Source organism: Peromyscus leucopus, chromosome 9 (assembly GCF_004664715.2).
Source record: "Peromyscus leucopus breed LL Stock chromosome 9, UCI_PerLeu_2.1, whole genome shotgun sequence".
In the NCBI taxonomy this organism is placed as follows: Eukaryota; Metazoa; Chordata; class Mammalia; order Rodentia; family Cricetidae; genus Peromyscus; species Peromyscus leucopus.
Genome location: NC_051070.1, coordinates 76,595,648 through 76,610,477, shown reverse-complemented (window position 1 = coordinate 76,610,477; position 14,830 = coordinate 76,595,648). Strand labels below are relative to the sequence as shown.

General features: G+C 49.6%; 1 protein-coding gene across 4 annotated transcripts in view; it reads left to right on the top strand.

Annotated features, from left to right (window-relative positions):
* Positions 1-14,830, top strand: part of Samd4a (sterile alpha motif domain containing 4A) — a 217,559-nt gene that overhangs the window by 195,803 nt on the left and 6,926 nt on the right. For all 4 annotated transcript variants that reach the window (XM_028873583.2, XM_028873582.2, XM_037208597.1 and 1 more), the window contains 3 exons: positions 2,852-2,970; positions 7,208-7,409; positions 8,715-8,841. In XM_028873583.2, coding sequence (XP_028729416.1) covers positions 2,852-2,970; positions 7,208-7,409; positions 8,715-8,841 — 448 coding nt within the window. The remainder of the gene's footprint in view (positions 1-2,851; positions 2,971-7,207; positions 7,410-8,714; positions 8,842-14,830) is intronic.

Sequence of the window (14,830 nt, the reverse complement as noted above, 5' to 3'; positions counted from 1 at the left end):
AATTTTGACAGCCCAGGGTTAGTCCATGCCAGCAGCACACACAGGTCCTTGGAGCCTAGTGGGTGGGGCAGGAGTGGCAGGGTTAGACCTGAGCCTCAGACAGGGCTCCTTCTCACAGCCAGGGCCGACTCTTCTTTAGCAGGCTTGAATCAGGAAGATGTCTCCTAAATGGAGACACTTTCTTCCTAAGGAGGAAGGTCCCAACACCCTGAGGTAGTAAAGTGAAGAACAGGGAAGTTCTGAGCTTTACCTCTGATGCCCATTCGCTTTGCTGTGAGACATCAGACTCGGCTTCCCCACTCCACTGTCTTGGAGTGGTTCTGGAGTAATGGGCTCTTCCTTGTTGAGACTTCTCACCCAGTGGGTAAACTATAAGGCTGAGGATGGCTGTCTCTTTCCAGACAGACTGGTCAGGGCCGGACAGGGGCAGAGGACTTGAGCAGGATGACTGGCCATGTCTGGGAAGTCTGCAGGCCGGGAATCTTCCTTCCCTGCCTGAGCCTCCAGTATTGGGCTGCCAGGGGAGGAGCCATTAGCTGGTTCCCTGCAGAGGGAAGCTACCTTGTAGAGACAGAACTCCGTTTTCAGAAGAACCTGAAACCAGGTGTGACCTGCCTTCCGCTCACTTGCCGGATGCCTCGCAGCTGGGGAGAGCTGCTCACCCGGCACCCCTCAAAGTGTGGTGATGTCCTGGGGATGAGGGCAGGGCGTCCACACTGTCTACTTAGATGCTGTGCGCCACCATGAGAGATGACATCGGCATAATGACATCCTTGGGAGGGCGTCTAGCCTCTTACCCCTTTGTGACTTAGACACTCAGTTGTTCTTTAAACCCCGAGGGAAACTGGGTTTTGTGGTTCTAAGACGATGAAGCCACTTGATTTGTGCTGCTATTAAGGCCAAAGTCATCCCTGAGGAACTTACATAGACCACCCTGCAGGGGGCATCTGTGTAACCAAAGCCACCTGGTTAGGGCATCAGGGCGCAGCATGTGTGGAACTGTTTAAGCACATCTTCAGTACCTACTCCCAATGCATTTCATTCCCATAGAGCCTTTTGAGTGTCACCCTCGATTTCCAGAAAGCACCAAGTCTTCGGTAAGAGGACCTGGATGAATGTAGTCATGGATCTGAACCCTACCCATCTGCCTTCCTAAGGCCCCCTGGGCTGAACCATCCTCCCCAAGTCATCTTGGCCAGCAGAGCTGAATCTTGTGTCCTCAGCATTTGGCTGGATAAACTAATCAAAATCAGAGAGCCCATTTCCTGCCTTTTTTAATGAAGCAGCAATGTCAGCCTTGAGTCCAGCTTCAAGCATCAGCACATCAATGGGCATTCAATGGTCATCACCAATAAATGAGAAGGACCATGGAGGAGAGCCACATGCTTGCCTTCCAGCCATTAGAGTCTCTGCCACACAACCATAGGGACCTTACTGTAGTCTTTAGGACCCTTACTTTAGTCGGACAGCCCTCCTTGAACACTGTCGGTGGCATCTGGCTGAGGTTACCCAGGAAGAAAGGGTCTGTATGCTGAGGACAGCATTTCCACGGCTGGGTGGTATCCTTTTGCTTTTATCCACAAAGTTCTCTGGGGTTTACATCCCTAAAAGATAAGCATCCTCAGGGGAAAATTAAGCTGTCATTCTTTTTTTCCAATTTTCAAGAAACCTGTTTCCTTTATAGAAAGCAAGCATTTAGTCTGTTACTCTAATATTTTATTACTACTTAAAGGATTCTATGCCTTATTGACAAAACCTCTTGGGAATGTTCTCTGTCACTCCTAATGCTAACCAATCCAACCAGATGGTTTTCCCACACTGTGTGTTCCAAGTCCAAGTTCTGGGACTTAGTGGGGAATTCATCTATGACATGGAATCCTCACTTTTTGGGACACCATAAATCCACAATGCTCTTCCTGCACAATTACCAGGGGACTTTCTATAAACTGTTTATCGGAAAACTAGATTACTCATTCAGTCTTGCTTTGGGGTGTTGGTTGGTGGGGAGGCTATCACTTACATACAACAGTCTCCCTTGGATGATTTTAATGTACTTGAACTTGAGAGTCCCTCCATTGGGGACTTGGGACCCTGGACTATGGTGAATGCAAAGGCTATGCATCACAGGGAACATGATATAGATTTATGCTGTGTGCTATAGACCGGATAGATGTGTGCTGTGTGGTAAAGATGAGGTAGACATGTATTATGGACACTAGGCAAAATGTCTTCCTTGCACTCCAAATTTTACTAGAAGACTCGAGAAGGCATCAGGCCTCCCCTCAACTATAGGCAAGGTTAAGGTCCATGCTGGTGCACTGGGGTTTCCCACAGGGCACAAGGTTGTTTAATTAGAGATCTCTCAGAAAAAAAAAAAAGCCCAAGATACAGAATGTGGCCATCTACTGAAGCCCTGCAGACCACTCCAGAGTGACCATACACCATCAAACTAATTGATTTTTGGAGTGGCTTAGGATTTCCATTGATTATGAAAATGCAGGGAGTCTGCAAAGCTAGAACACCTAACAATCAATTTTGCAGCTCATCCCTGGTTAACTCCAGGAAGGAGTCATAGGACGGGAAGACAGGGGGTGGGTCTTCCAGATATGCAGCCGAAAAACAAGGTTGTCAAGAGCTTAATGCCTGAACCAGGTGCTCCCAATGCCAGATAACTGGCATCTTCAGCACAGATGGCTCCAATTTAAACTGACTGTAGTTTGGGCCAGGTTGAAAACAGGTGGGGGGGAAATGCTGCTGTGGAGACACCGGCGTTTTCCTTTATTAATTGTATGTTTTTCCCCTCTAATGCCAGGCTGCGTCACCCATTTAAAAGTCCTGTTTGTTTTTGCAGGCATTTACAGAGACACAGAAAAAAAGACTGTTGTCATGGAAACAGCAGGTGCAGAAGCTCTTTCGGTCTTTCCCTCGGAAAACCCTTCTAGACATATCAGGATATCGACAGCAAAGAAAGTATGTTGGGATTTTGTTCTTTGTAAGGCATGGTGGTTCCCTGGCGCCTCGCGGCCTGCCTGGGTGCCAGGCAGGAAGACGGCAGGGCATCACTCCTTGTTGATGAGGACACCCGTGGAGAGTTCCAAATCACATTGCCTAAACAGGCTGTGGTGGGAGAGAGGCTGTGAGGAGAAACATTCCCGGAGGAAGAGCTGGATTTGGGCGTGTGTGTGTAACTCAGTTTACATGGCCAGAATGCTGATATTCGCCTAGACGCGTGGACTCATGTTGTAATGAGTGCCAGCCAAACATGGGTGGTTGAACCACAAAGTGGGGCTCAGAAAGGACCTGAGTGGAGTCTTCTGTCAGCACCTTAAGTGGAAGTGAATGCCTTTCCCCCCCTCCTAACTGCAGACAAGCTAATTATAGTTGGTGGCGGGGTGAAGAGCCCAGTGCTCAGCTATTTTGGTCGGAGCTGCAGTCTAGTAGTGAGGGCAGTACCATTCTTGATTTTTCATCATAGCTCAGCTTCGTGGATGCAGTTAAAAATAAGCCTGGCCACACTTCCCAACATGTTACCTTAATATGACTGTAGATTGAGGAACCAAGTACATGGGAGTTGTGACGGGAAGGAAAAGTTTGCCAGAAGAAATGGAGGACAGAGGAGGGATTGACTTCAGCATGGACAATGATGGGGAGGATTTGGAAATGAGAGCGCGGCCATGCCAACACCCTTGGGTTGACGAGAATCACCATTTCGTGTTGTGTTTTCAAACACCAAACAGACAAATGTCCATGTCTTCCCTTGCCCCTAACAGGTTCTGAATTCATTTCTCAGTGCACGTCCAGAAGTTGTGTTGTTAAATTGGGGAGTGGGGTGAGGGGCACTCATTTGCATAAGTATGTCTTATCACTTAAGGGAAATAGGGCCGGCTGGAGTTTGTGAGATGTCCTCATGACAGATTTACGTAAAAATTCAGATGTTCTCACCTTCCACCACACAGCACTGTTATTTATCAAGCAAAGGTCTATGTAGCACGTGCCTAGTGGTATCTGAGCACTGACAAAATAGGAATTCATTCCATCCTCACAACAACCCTGTGAAGTATAACTGCTATTATTAACCTCAGTTTGCAGAAGAATTGATAGGCAAAGGCACCCAGGATTTGGACCAAGCTGGCCAGTGTTGGGCACCCGATCAGTGCTCCCCACCAATGCAGACTCAGGCGGCTGTCCTGGTCTCAGGCTTATGCACAGAAAGGATGTGCCTGCAAATTCACACTACTGCCAGCTCACCAGCACCCGCACCCCCACCCCAGCCCAGCCCTGGGGGGTCGCCAACCCTAACGGGCTGCGGATCAGTCCTGCTCTGAGGCTGCTCGGTGGCCTGGATGCGGGGTCAGACCTGCTCCTCATCTGCCTTGCGCTGCTGCCAAGCACTTGCTTCTACAAACAACGCTGCATTTCCCAGATGAGGAGGACGCCAGGTCCTGTTGCAGTATCCCGTGGAGCCCCGTTCCTAGAGCCCCGTTCCTAGAGGAAGTCATTCTGAAGTAGAAGTGGAAGAGATGGCTTAGAAGTTCATTGCTGTCCTCACCGCCGTCTGCCTTGTGTATCCACATCGGAGAGCTGCACAGAGGGGGGGAGAAGCGTGGACAGAACTCAGCTTCTCCACACTGTCAGCTTCTCCACACTGTCAGCTTCTCCACACTGTCACCGGGCCCCCTTGGTCAGGGCCGGCCTGAGGTCTGCCCGGTCCAGGTCCTCGTGGGCCTTTTTTATTGACTAGATAAGGATAAATTCATTCACCAGTTATGGATGTTCCAAAGGACGGTGCCAAATCCATGAAACACAGCCTGCTCCACGCATTTTACCTCTGGGATATTTTTACACTGTTAATTTGTTTTGAAAAACTGTTTCTCCCATACACACGCAACTGCAGGCAAGCCCCTGCTTAAATTATCTCACAGATCCCAAATTAATTGCTTCTTATTAATGTTATTTTTTATCAAAGACTTTTCATGTATTGCAAGGAAAGGAAATCAGTTACCCTCAGAAAAGCCGAGAAGGAGAGGAGGCACAGACGCTCAGAGCAGGAGCAGAACGGAGAGCTTAATTTCTTCTCTGTCCTTTCTCAGAAAGCAAAATTCTCTCCTTAAGCTGAGTGGTCCTAAGCGACCTAAGAGTTCACTCCTCCGGCTGTCAACAGGCGGCAACTCTGAGCGAACCTGGCTTTGTAAAAATAACCTTTCGAGGACACACCCCACTGTGCGGTAACCACACCCCCCAATCTAGGAGTATTCTGGACTTTCCCTCCCCTCCCCCAAACAGCTGAGATCTAACTCTTAGGAGTCTCAAGGTTCTCCATTTCTCCAATGGCTGCCCCTACCAGAGCCTTCTGCCCATGATGCTGCTAGAAAATAGTCTCGGGCTAGGCCTGATTTTCTCAGGTAGCCCCAGCGGCTGCCAGGTTGCGCTACGTAGTGAGAGCCTGTCTCCAAAAAAAAAAAAAAAAGGATGTTTTTATAAAAGCTACAATGTTGCTTTCATGGAAGAACAAGTCATTTTAGCAACAGCCCGTCTACTACTCTTTTGCATATGAAATAACTTTTTAAAAATCCAGCCAAAAAGGGAAGTGAGAAAAATCTATTCACGCTAAATAAGGGGTGCGGGGAATCTTAGCAGAATACTGATCATCTCTCTACCAGGTGGCCCCAATCCCAACTTCAGAAGCCGAAGGACCAGTTCTTAGAGCTGAGAACAAAAATCCCCACTTGCTCCTACATTTTCAAGTGTTACCTCACTGTCTCCCCTACAAAAGGGGGGGGGCTCAGATTGCATAAAATCACTTAGCTCTCCTCACCCTAGTTTTCAATTTTAAAACATTACACTTTTGAGGTGGGATGAGGGAAGAAATGATAAGATAAAGAGACCAAGACCCCAAGAGTGACTTTCTTTTCTGAATGGAATCTAGAACACTTTTCTTGGCCACAAAAGCCTGGAAGAAGACAGACTGCCTGGATTTCTTTCCTGTCCCTTCTCTGCCTAGGAAATTTAGGAAGTCGGAGAGCTTTTGCACGGCCCTCTCAGACACCACCTCCCCCACATTCACGCACAACCATCTTCTGAATTAGGAACTGAGTGTTGTGAAGCGCCCCTACCCCACTGGCCCTCCACTGGCTCAACTCAGCATCAGCAGTCTCCTCACAAGCGACTCTGCTCCACCTAGTGGCCGTTGTCTGCCACGCACGTCCACTCCACCCTCCTGAATAAAGCTGACTGACTCCCTTGGAAAGAATGTGATTCCTGAAGCCTCCCAGAACCCAGGGCTGGTGGAGGAGATGAGTGCTTTTCTGCTGAGCTCATCCGACCCACTGAGAAGCAGTCTCCTGCATGGATCCGAAGAGAGGAGCCTTTCCAGCTTGAGGCTCGTCCTGCAGAAAGGGCCTGGGGAATGAAAAGACAGGACTGTCCTAGGTTCAGGACACTTGCAAATTACAGTCAGCCATCTCATGCCCCTGCTCTCAGGGCTGGAGTCAACCCCACACACCAGACTGGCCTCTCCTTTGGAGAAACATGACGACTCATTCATTCACTTATGCCCACTTTCAACCCAGCATTGGAAAAAGCTTACTCCTGACTCGGGCTTGGGACATACGAGGCTGAGGAAGACACATGTCGTCCTTTCTTATATTTCAATGGTGTCCTCCATCCAAGGCTGCCTACAGACAACCTGATCAGAAATGAACCATGGCATAATGAAGGAACACCAGAACAGAGTCAGATCAGTTCTGATGCAGATTCTGCTATCTTGCTTTGTGGCTTCCCGAAAGGCACCATGCCCTCATGCGCAGCAGACCCACAGGTTGGACAAGACAAGAATGAAAGAAAGCAGGAGAATGAATATATGGGTTTCCCTTCTGGGCTCATATTTGGATGCTGCCCCCTTCTGGCTGTGTGGCAATCACAAAAATTCTCAAGCTTTCTGGTTTTTGTATTTTTCCTAGCTGTAAGGGTTAGGAAGCCTACTTCATAAGGTGGTCCCGTGGGTTAAGAGTAGTGTGTGAGCTCCAACATCCAGCATGCGCTGTTGCTTTTAGATACTAGATGCAGGTTTAGTCTTAGCCCATTATTGCCATTCCCCGCCCCCCCAGACCTCCTAACTGTCAGTCCCAAGGAGGCCTCCCTGGCAGCCTGGGCTGTGGAGGGGTGGAGCGCGCCTGAGGCTCTGGGTCCTTTCTCTCTGCTCTCACAGTCGTGGCTTTGGGCAGTCCAACTCCCTCCCGACAGCCAGCTCAGTGGGCGGCGGCATGGGCAGACGGAACCCACGACAGTACCAGATTGCCTCTCGGAATGTCCCTTCTGCTCGCCTTGGTCTCTTGGGCACCAGCGGATTCGTCAGCTCTAACCAGCGCCACACCGCTGCCAACCCCACCATCATGAAACAAGGAAGACAGGTGGGTTCTGCGCTGGGGAGCGGGGAGGTGGAACAAGCTCAGGGTCTGAGGCTTTAGGATGACCCCCAACCCAGACGATCTCCAAAGGGGAAGCTGATGCCCCAGGAGAACTAAGCCAAGGAGAGAGGGGAGCCCACGCCTCCCAGGTAACCAGCACTGTTTGTGTTGATGCCCTGGGGACTGAACAACCCATGGCGGCTGCTTGGGAAGCCTAGTACCACATTAATCTCAGGGACCCTCATAGACAGTCATGCAGGGGCTGTGTCCAATTCACCTTTGACCCACTCCGACATACCTCATCACCTTCCAGGTTCCAGAAGACCTTGGCGTTTAATAAGCTTTCTTTGACTTTTTTTTTTTTTTAATGTGACAAATGGCTATTTTGTCACAGTCCCAGCGGCAATGGAGACTCCACAGAATTAACTCGGAGAAGCTGCCCCTTGCTGTGAGATTGACTGTGACCTCCCTGTCCCATGAGCCCAACACTGCCTTTCCCTAATGTTCCCTCAGCCCCATGAGGCTAAAGAGGTTGATCTTGGGACTTGGGGACAGGCAAGCAGGTCTGAGTCTCAGGTCCTCATGACGGCGTGACTTCAGAATAGAAAGGCTACCCCAGGCAAGGCTGGTGGCACTCCCTCCCAAAGGGAAGAGCATGTCTGAGAAGCCCCCCATATCACTTCTAGGAGAGATCACCACAGGACGCATGAGCTGCAAGGAGCTGGCCTCACATCAGTATTTAGTCTTCTTTTCTCCTCATGGAGGAGTAAATTTGGGGAATCTCAAAAAGAAAACCAAACAAGAGTCCTAAACTCATTGTACTATTTGTTATAAGCATTTCTAAGACAGCTCCCCCACCCCCTTTTTTTTTTTTTACGAAAAAGCAACAGATGGAGTAAAAAGACTTTTGGAGATAGAAAAGGTGGCCAGGATAAGCTTGAGCTTAAAAGCTAGGCCTGGGGCCGGGCGGTGGTGGCGCACGCCTTCAATCCCAGCACTCGGGAGGCAGAGGCAGGCGGATCTCTGTGAGTTCGAGGCCAGCCTGGGCTACCGAGTGAGTTCCAGGAAAGGCGCAAAGCTACACAGAGAAACCCTGTCTCGAAAAACCAAAAAAAAAAAAAAAAAGCTAGGCCTGGGAATGACCATCAGACAAGTCTAAACCATCTCTCTGTAGATCCATGGATGGGTGACGCTGGCCCTTTCTAAAACTCTCCTAGGGTAGCTGTCTCCTGCCTCCTACAGCTCTGCTCCCCCACCTCTCCCCGGGGGGTCTGGACTAATGCCCCCCTCTTGTATGTCCCTCCCTAGAACCTCTGGTTTGCCAACCCCGGGGGCAGTAACAGCATGCCCAGCCGTACCCACAGCTCCGTCCAGAAGACCCGCTCGCTGCCCGTGCATACTTCCCCACAAAACATGCTGATGTTCCAGCAACCAGGTAGGGCCTGGCTAGCACATGGCTAGCACACGATCCTTTCCTCTTCCTCCCCGACCCAGGAGGGAGGCCAGGACGCCCCGGTGACCCAGCCGGAAAGTGCTGAGCCCCAACTGTCACCACACATTCTTTGGAGCTGCTGGGAGTCTTTTTTTAAAACCGTGCCTTGCCAGAGAGAGCAGAGGCTGCCTGGCTGGGAGCCAGCGCCTGGAGTCCCAGCACCGGTTGCAATCTGACAGGGATATTTTTGATACTTGTCAGATATCTAGATTGTCAGATATCTAGATTCCTAGATTGATTAAACCAGAGATAGATATCCCCGGAAGAGTTCCATGTGTGGGGAGAGAGGGAGAGAGAGAGAGAGAGAGAGAGAGAGAGAGAGAGAGAGAGAGAGAGAGAGAGAGGGAGGAGAGAGAGAGGGAGGAGAGAGAGAGAGAGAGGATGCGGGGTTGGGAGAGGAGATGTGGAGAATGTGTGCAAAGAGAGAATAAGACAATGAAAGAGAAAATGTGAATGTTGATGTCACTGTGGAACTGCCTTGGAAAACAGAGCCATCGTTTACTGATTCAAGAACAACTTGATAAAGTGGATTCCAGGCCAGGTGGGGAGACACAGTCTCAGTCACCATGCTTCCTCAAACAAGCTGGCTGGATCCCCTACGGCAAGCAGATCGGTGAACCCTTCTCTGTGCAGGCAGTGATCTCTAGACTCCAGAGTTGCACAAAACCACCACGGCTACACCTGTCTAGATGCCCCGCCACCCCCGCCTCTTCGCCAAACACAAACAAGAGATGCACCTTGCGTTTCCGTAGCCTCACCCCCACCTCACAGCCCGGAGCACCATTGCTTAGAAGACTTTGATTTCAGTGTTCCCGCAAATCTTTAGTTAAATTTATTTTGAGTATTAGAACTCTAGGACTCCTTGGGATTTTTTTTTTTTTTTAAGATTTTTCCTCAAATATTGCAAACCCCTTCTTAAACCCCTCATAATGGCCAAAGCCTAGCAACAATGCTACTTCAGATATCCTGATTGCCGATGAGTTGGAGTCAGCCAAGGGGCCCCTCCAGGTTCTGCCCACACACATTCAGCACCAGATTCTGGGTGGCTCCTCTAGGACGTGGCTATGAAGGGCGAGGCAGCCACAGCCAAGACGCAGGCCCCCTCACTAAGGAGAAAGGAAGCTGTGGAGAGTCTCTGCTAAGAGCACACCTCGGCCTTTGCCAGGCTTCCAAGAGCACTCCCTGCCAATCCAACTGTGGCTGTGAGAACCTGTCTGGATTCCTCTCACCTCTCACCTCCAGGCCAGACCAGACTTAACCTGAGAGGTGGGTGTTGACAATCTCCAGCTCAGGCCCCATTCCAAACCCTACCCAAAGCTGGCCAAGCGGCGCTCCTCGCTCAGAGCTCCTTAAGACAGCCCCTCCAGGGCATTTAAGGTCTGGCCCATAGACTTGCCTCGAGGTTTCTCCTCTCCCCCTGGGACCACCCGGGGAATGCTTTGCTCAGATTAAAACCCGGACTTTAATTCAGCTTGATATGGCTTATATCCTCCATGGAGTTACCCACTACCGGGGCATAGTTTACTTATCAGTGGGACCTAGAAGTAGGCCTTTCAGAAGAACCCAAGCTGGCCAGCCATGGAGACATCTCAAGGATTATGGGCAGATGCTGAGACTGGACTACAAGAATCAGCAAACCAGGATGTAGATTTCATCTTTCCACAGGCAGGAGTAAACGTGAACATAAAAAGAGTTGGGGATGGTGAACCCCCATATCAAATACTTTTCTTGGGTACAAGGTATGTTTTTCTCCCAGCTTCTAAATGTCTTCAAAGCATCCACTTCAAATCATGACTCAAATCCTGAAGGCTACAACAGAGTCTAAACAAGTGTTGACTCTGTGAACTTCAAAATAATTGCCTTACAATGGAAGACTGTTTCTGGAGATTCTGGAGCGGCCTCCACGTGTGTATCGATGATCAGTCACCTTGTTCAGTTCTACCAAGTGCTTCCCTGGACTGCACAGTAGGACCTCTTGGGGACTACCCGTGGGCTTTCTGCTCTACTTCCACCCGGGACCCGTGTGTCAGTGTGTCTTGGTTCCATCAGGAAGACCAGCAAGTCACCGCTGATTCTGGCAGGCCACTGAAATGAGGGGAAACACTTAGCAGGGCCTCCTGGAGTAAGCATGACAGAGACTGAGACATCCAAGGGGACTGGGGGGCTCAACATACCTTGTGGCACCCAGCAAGAATGCCATGCTGCGCCGGGCGGTGGTGGCACACGCCTTTAATCCCAGCACTCAGGAGGCAGAGGCAGGCGGATCTTTGTGAGTTCGAGGCCAGCCTGGGCTACCAAGTGAGTTCCAGGAAAAAGGCGCAAAGCTACACAGAGAAACCCTGTCTCAAAAAAAAAAAAGAATGCCATGCTGCGCAGAGGTGGGGTACTTTCCTACCTGGAAACCAAACTCGGAAATTGCTGAGAGAATGACCCTTCCTTTTGGAAGCGGTTCTGCTTCTGTTGAACCAAGCTCGGGTCACCCCTGGGCTTCAGTCAGAGAAGATCTTAGGGCATACTCAGAGGCCATGAAGTTTCCTTATCCCCCAGGAGGACCAAAAAGAAGGGGCAGAGAAGGCCCAGAGCAGGGTCCACAAGAAGAATCACAGGCAAGGTATACTTCACAAGCCTGCATTCTGGAAATGGCACTCTTCACTTGCACAAAACCACGTGCAAAGCACTCTTGGGCCAGACTACCTGTGTGTAAGGTGGGTGAGACTGCACCCTTCAGCATCAGCATTTCAGTGTGAAATCTGCCCTGTGCATCAAACCTCCCCGATGTCCTGGCTCATGACTGGTGTCCTCCAGCCTCCGAAGGCTGCACACTGGATGCGCAGTCCTCTGGGCTGTTGTTCTTCATTTCCTCCTCAGTGTGTGATGCCTTTAGAAAGAATGAGGATGGGCTGGAGGGATGGCTCAGCGGTTAAGAGCACTGCTTGCTCTTCCAGAGGTCCTGAGTTCAATTCCCAGCATCCACAGGGTGGCTCACAACCACCTGTAATGAGATCTGGTGCCCTCTTCTGGTCTGCAGATGCACATGAAGCTAGAGCACTGTATACGTAATAAACAAATAAATCTTTAAAGAAAGAATGAGGACAGGAAGGATGTCACCAGTGCCCCGAGTCCGCTAGAGAGGTCAAAGGGGCTACCGTGCAGACACAGGCCAGCATGGGGACCACTTAAAGGATGCGGTAAACAGTTGTTCCCCACCTTCTAATAAACTTAACAAACAGCTTGGCTGGGGTTCAGAGACAGGAGGTAGGGGAACTGGTCAGTGACTCAACTCTAATCCCAGCCAAGAATGCAGCTGGGCAAATCCCCCTTCCTATCTCTGAGAGGCCACCCCAGCAAGATGGTCCTATGCTAGATCATCTGATTCTGTAACTTTTCATAGATGTGTGGGTCCCAAAGAATGGCCTCAGCGCACACGTGTGCACACACACACACACACACACACACACACACACCTACCCCACCCCACCCCCAGCGATGTCAGATGCCACTTGTCACTCAGTCTCTTCCACTGGCCACCAACATTTCTGTGTGGTCAGCCTTCCCACCCCCACTAGCTCTCTATACCCTACCTGGGCTGTCTTTGCCTTGTCGCCCCCCTCCCCTTTCTTCCTTGTTTATCTCATTACAGCAGTCCGAGTACTCCATCCCTTTCAGGGCCTTGCTACCCACACAAGTGAATGGAAAGCCCTTTGAGCTGTGGGGTAAACCAGACTTGGTGGGCGGCAGCCAGGTGGATAGTGCAGGCTTCTTGGAATACCCAGCCCTTTGCATATTCTTAAGTCCCGATGTGATTGTACCTCACCAACAGTGCTATAAAATTGCACGCAGCACTCAACCCAGCCGCCATTTCAACCTGGGACAAGCCACCTGGGCTTTTGAAGTGGACTCCACAGTGGTCCCCTAGAAAAGATGGGCAGCAGCTTCTTTCAGAATCTCTTGACTCTGGACTGAGATTGTAGTGCTCTGGGCTTGCAGGACTTCTGAAAAGACACAATTTAAATTGCAAGTTGTGGCTAGAGAGACAGCTTACTGGTTAAGAGCTCTTCTTGCTGCTCTTCCCATCACTCATATCAGGTGGCTCACAACCTCCTGTAACTTTAGCACCAGGGCATCTGGCGCCCTCTTCTGGCCTTCCTGGGCATTTGCAGACATGTGGCATATACTCACACAGACGTATACACAGTCACATAAATTTTTTAAAATAATAAATCTTTTTCAGTTTTGAGTCTACCTTAACCCTGAACCTTTAACTTTCAGAATCTTCACCAAACCCTAGAATAGCCCAATGATGAGGGAAAGAAGAATTCCTGGTATGGGTTGATTATTCCTTATCCAGGGTGTTTAGGATCAGATGTGTTCAAATGTCTAATTTTTCAAATTCTAGATTATTTGTATAAACTTTACCCTATTCTGAACATCTGAAATGCACCCAAACCCAAAGTATTGGTAGTATCATATCCACATGTAAAGGATTCGGATTTTGGCTTTTCATGTTACAGCAGCTCATAGCTGTGGTCCCAGATGACAGAATGGACCTCCTGAGGATAACAGCAAGAAGGTTTCAGAAAGCCCTTGCTCTGGTCTCACTGAGCACTTGCCCCTGCCTTCTTATGAGCGACATGACACTCACATATTAATGGCCAGCAGCACTACCTGATTGTCCATCCCTTAGAGCTAAATGTAAGGAGGGCTCTACCCATGAGGGGCAGAGGAGGCACTCCTGAAGGGTGCTAGCCACGCAGAAGCTTTGATCTACCTGATCATCCTCTCTGATGTGTGTGGCAAGATGCCACTGGTCTGTTTTTATCAAATACACAATTACAAAGTCACATTGTTAACGGTCTCTGAAGCATGAACATATGGGCTTCTCCAAGACTTGGAATATTTCAGTACCGCTCTGAGCGGGGTGAGGATCGCAGCTCCCCAGAGTGTCAGCATGAAGAGCAGAGACAAAAAATGCAAGCAAACCAACTTCCCACCTAAAAGAGCAGCCACGATGACGGCTTGGAGATCCTGGAGCTGAGAGCCCTGTGTTTCTCAGCCTCCTTCCTGGAAACACGCAATCCCGGGCTTGGAAAATGGCATTTTGCTGCGTGTTGGCAAGAAATCCTGCAGCTGAGACTCTTCTCTCCAAATGTCGAGCGTCTTTATTTATCCAAATCTCTGCACAGTGTTTGTTTAAAGGGGAGCGCTAGAGAGTAAACGCACTCTTCCAGTGAGCATATGGATGGCTATAATTGCTGAAGTTTGTTTTTTTTTCTTCCGTATTTGCTAACTAGCTATATATAAAATTCTGTTTCTATTTTATAGGTTTCACACCCCAAAGGCTGCTAATTTTTGCGTGCATATGATTTTCACATGAATGGATGAAAATACGAAAATACTCTTCCCCCTGGGATGGTCTACTTGCCCCAACCCTGCTCTTAGCAGCCAGCAGCTCCTAGGCTCGGGAGAAACTCTTCCCATCCTTTTCTGGCTCCCACCTTCCCTAGAAACCTCATGGGTCTCCATCCACTCAGGAGTGGGCCTAGTTGTCTCCCAAACCTCATGGATGCTGCAGCTTGCCACAGAGAGGTCCCTTCCTGCTGCCCGGTGCTTTCATATTGACCAGTTTTGCCAGCCTTCTCCGAGAATTTGAAATGATGGAAATGGCACCTGCCTCGGAATTAGCTGGTGGAGGGGAATGCAAATGGCAACAGAAGAGCTTTAAAATTATTCTTTTTAATTTATTGGTGTGTGTGTGTGTGTGTGTGTTTGTGTGTGGGTTCACATGGTGGAGAATGAGTGTGGAGGTTAGAGAATTCCTTCCAGAGACTGAAACTCAGGGTGTCAGTTTTGCGCCGCACGGAGCCATCTCATCTACCGGAGAAAGATGTTAATGCCCGGCTCGTTAGTTAAAGACCAACGTTTTGGTCTAGCC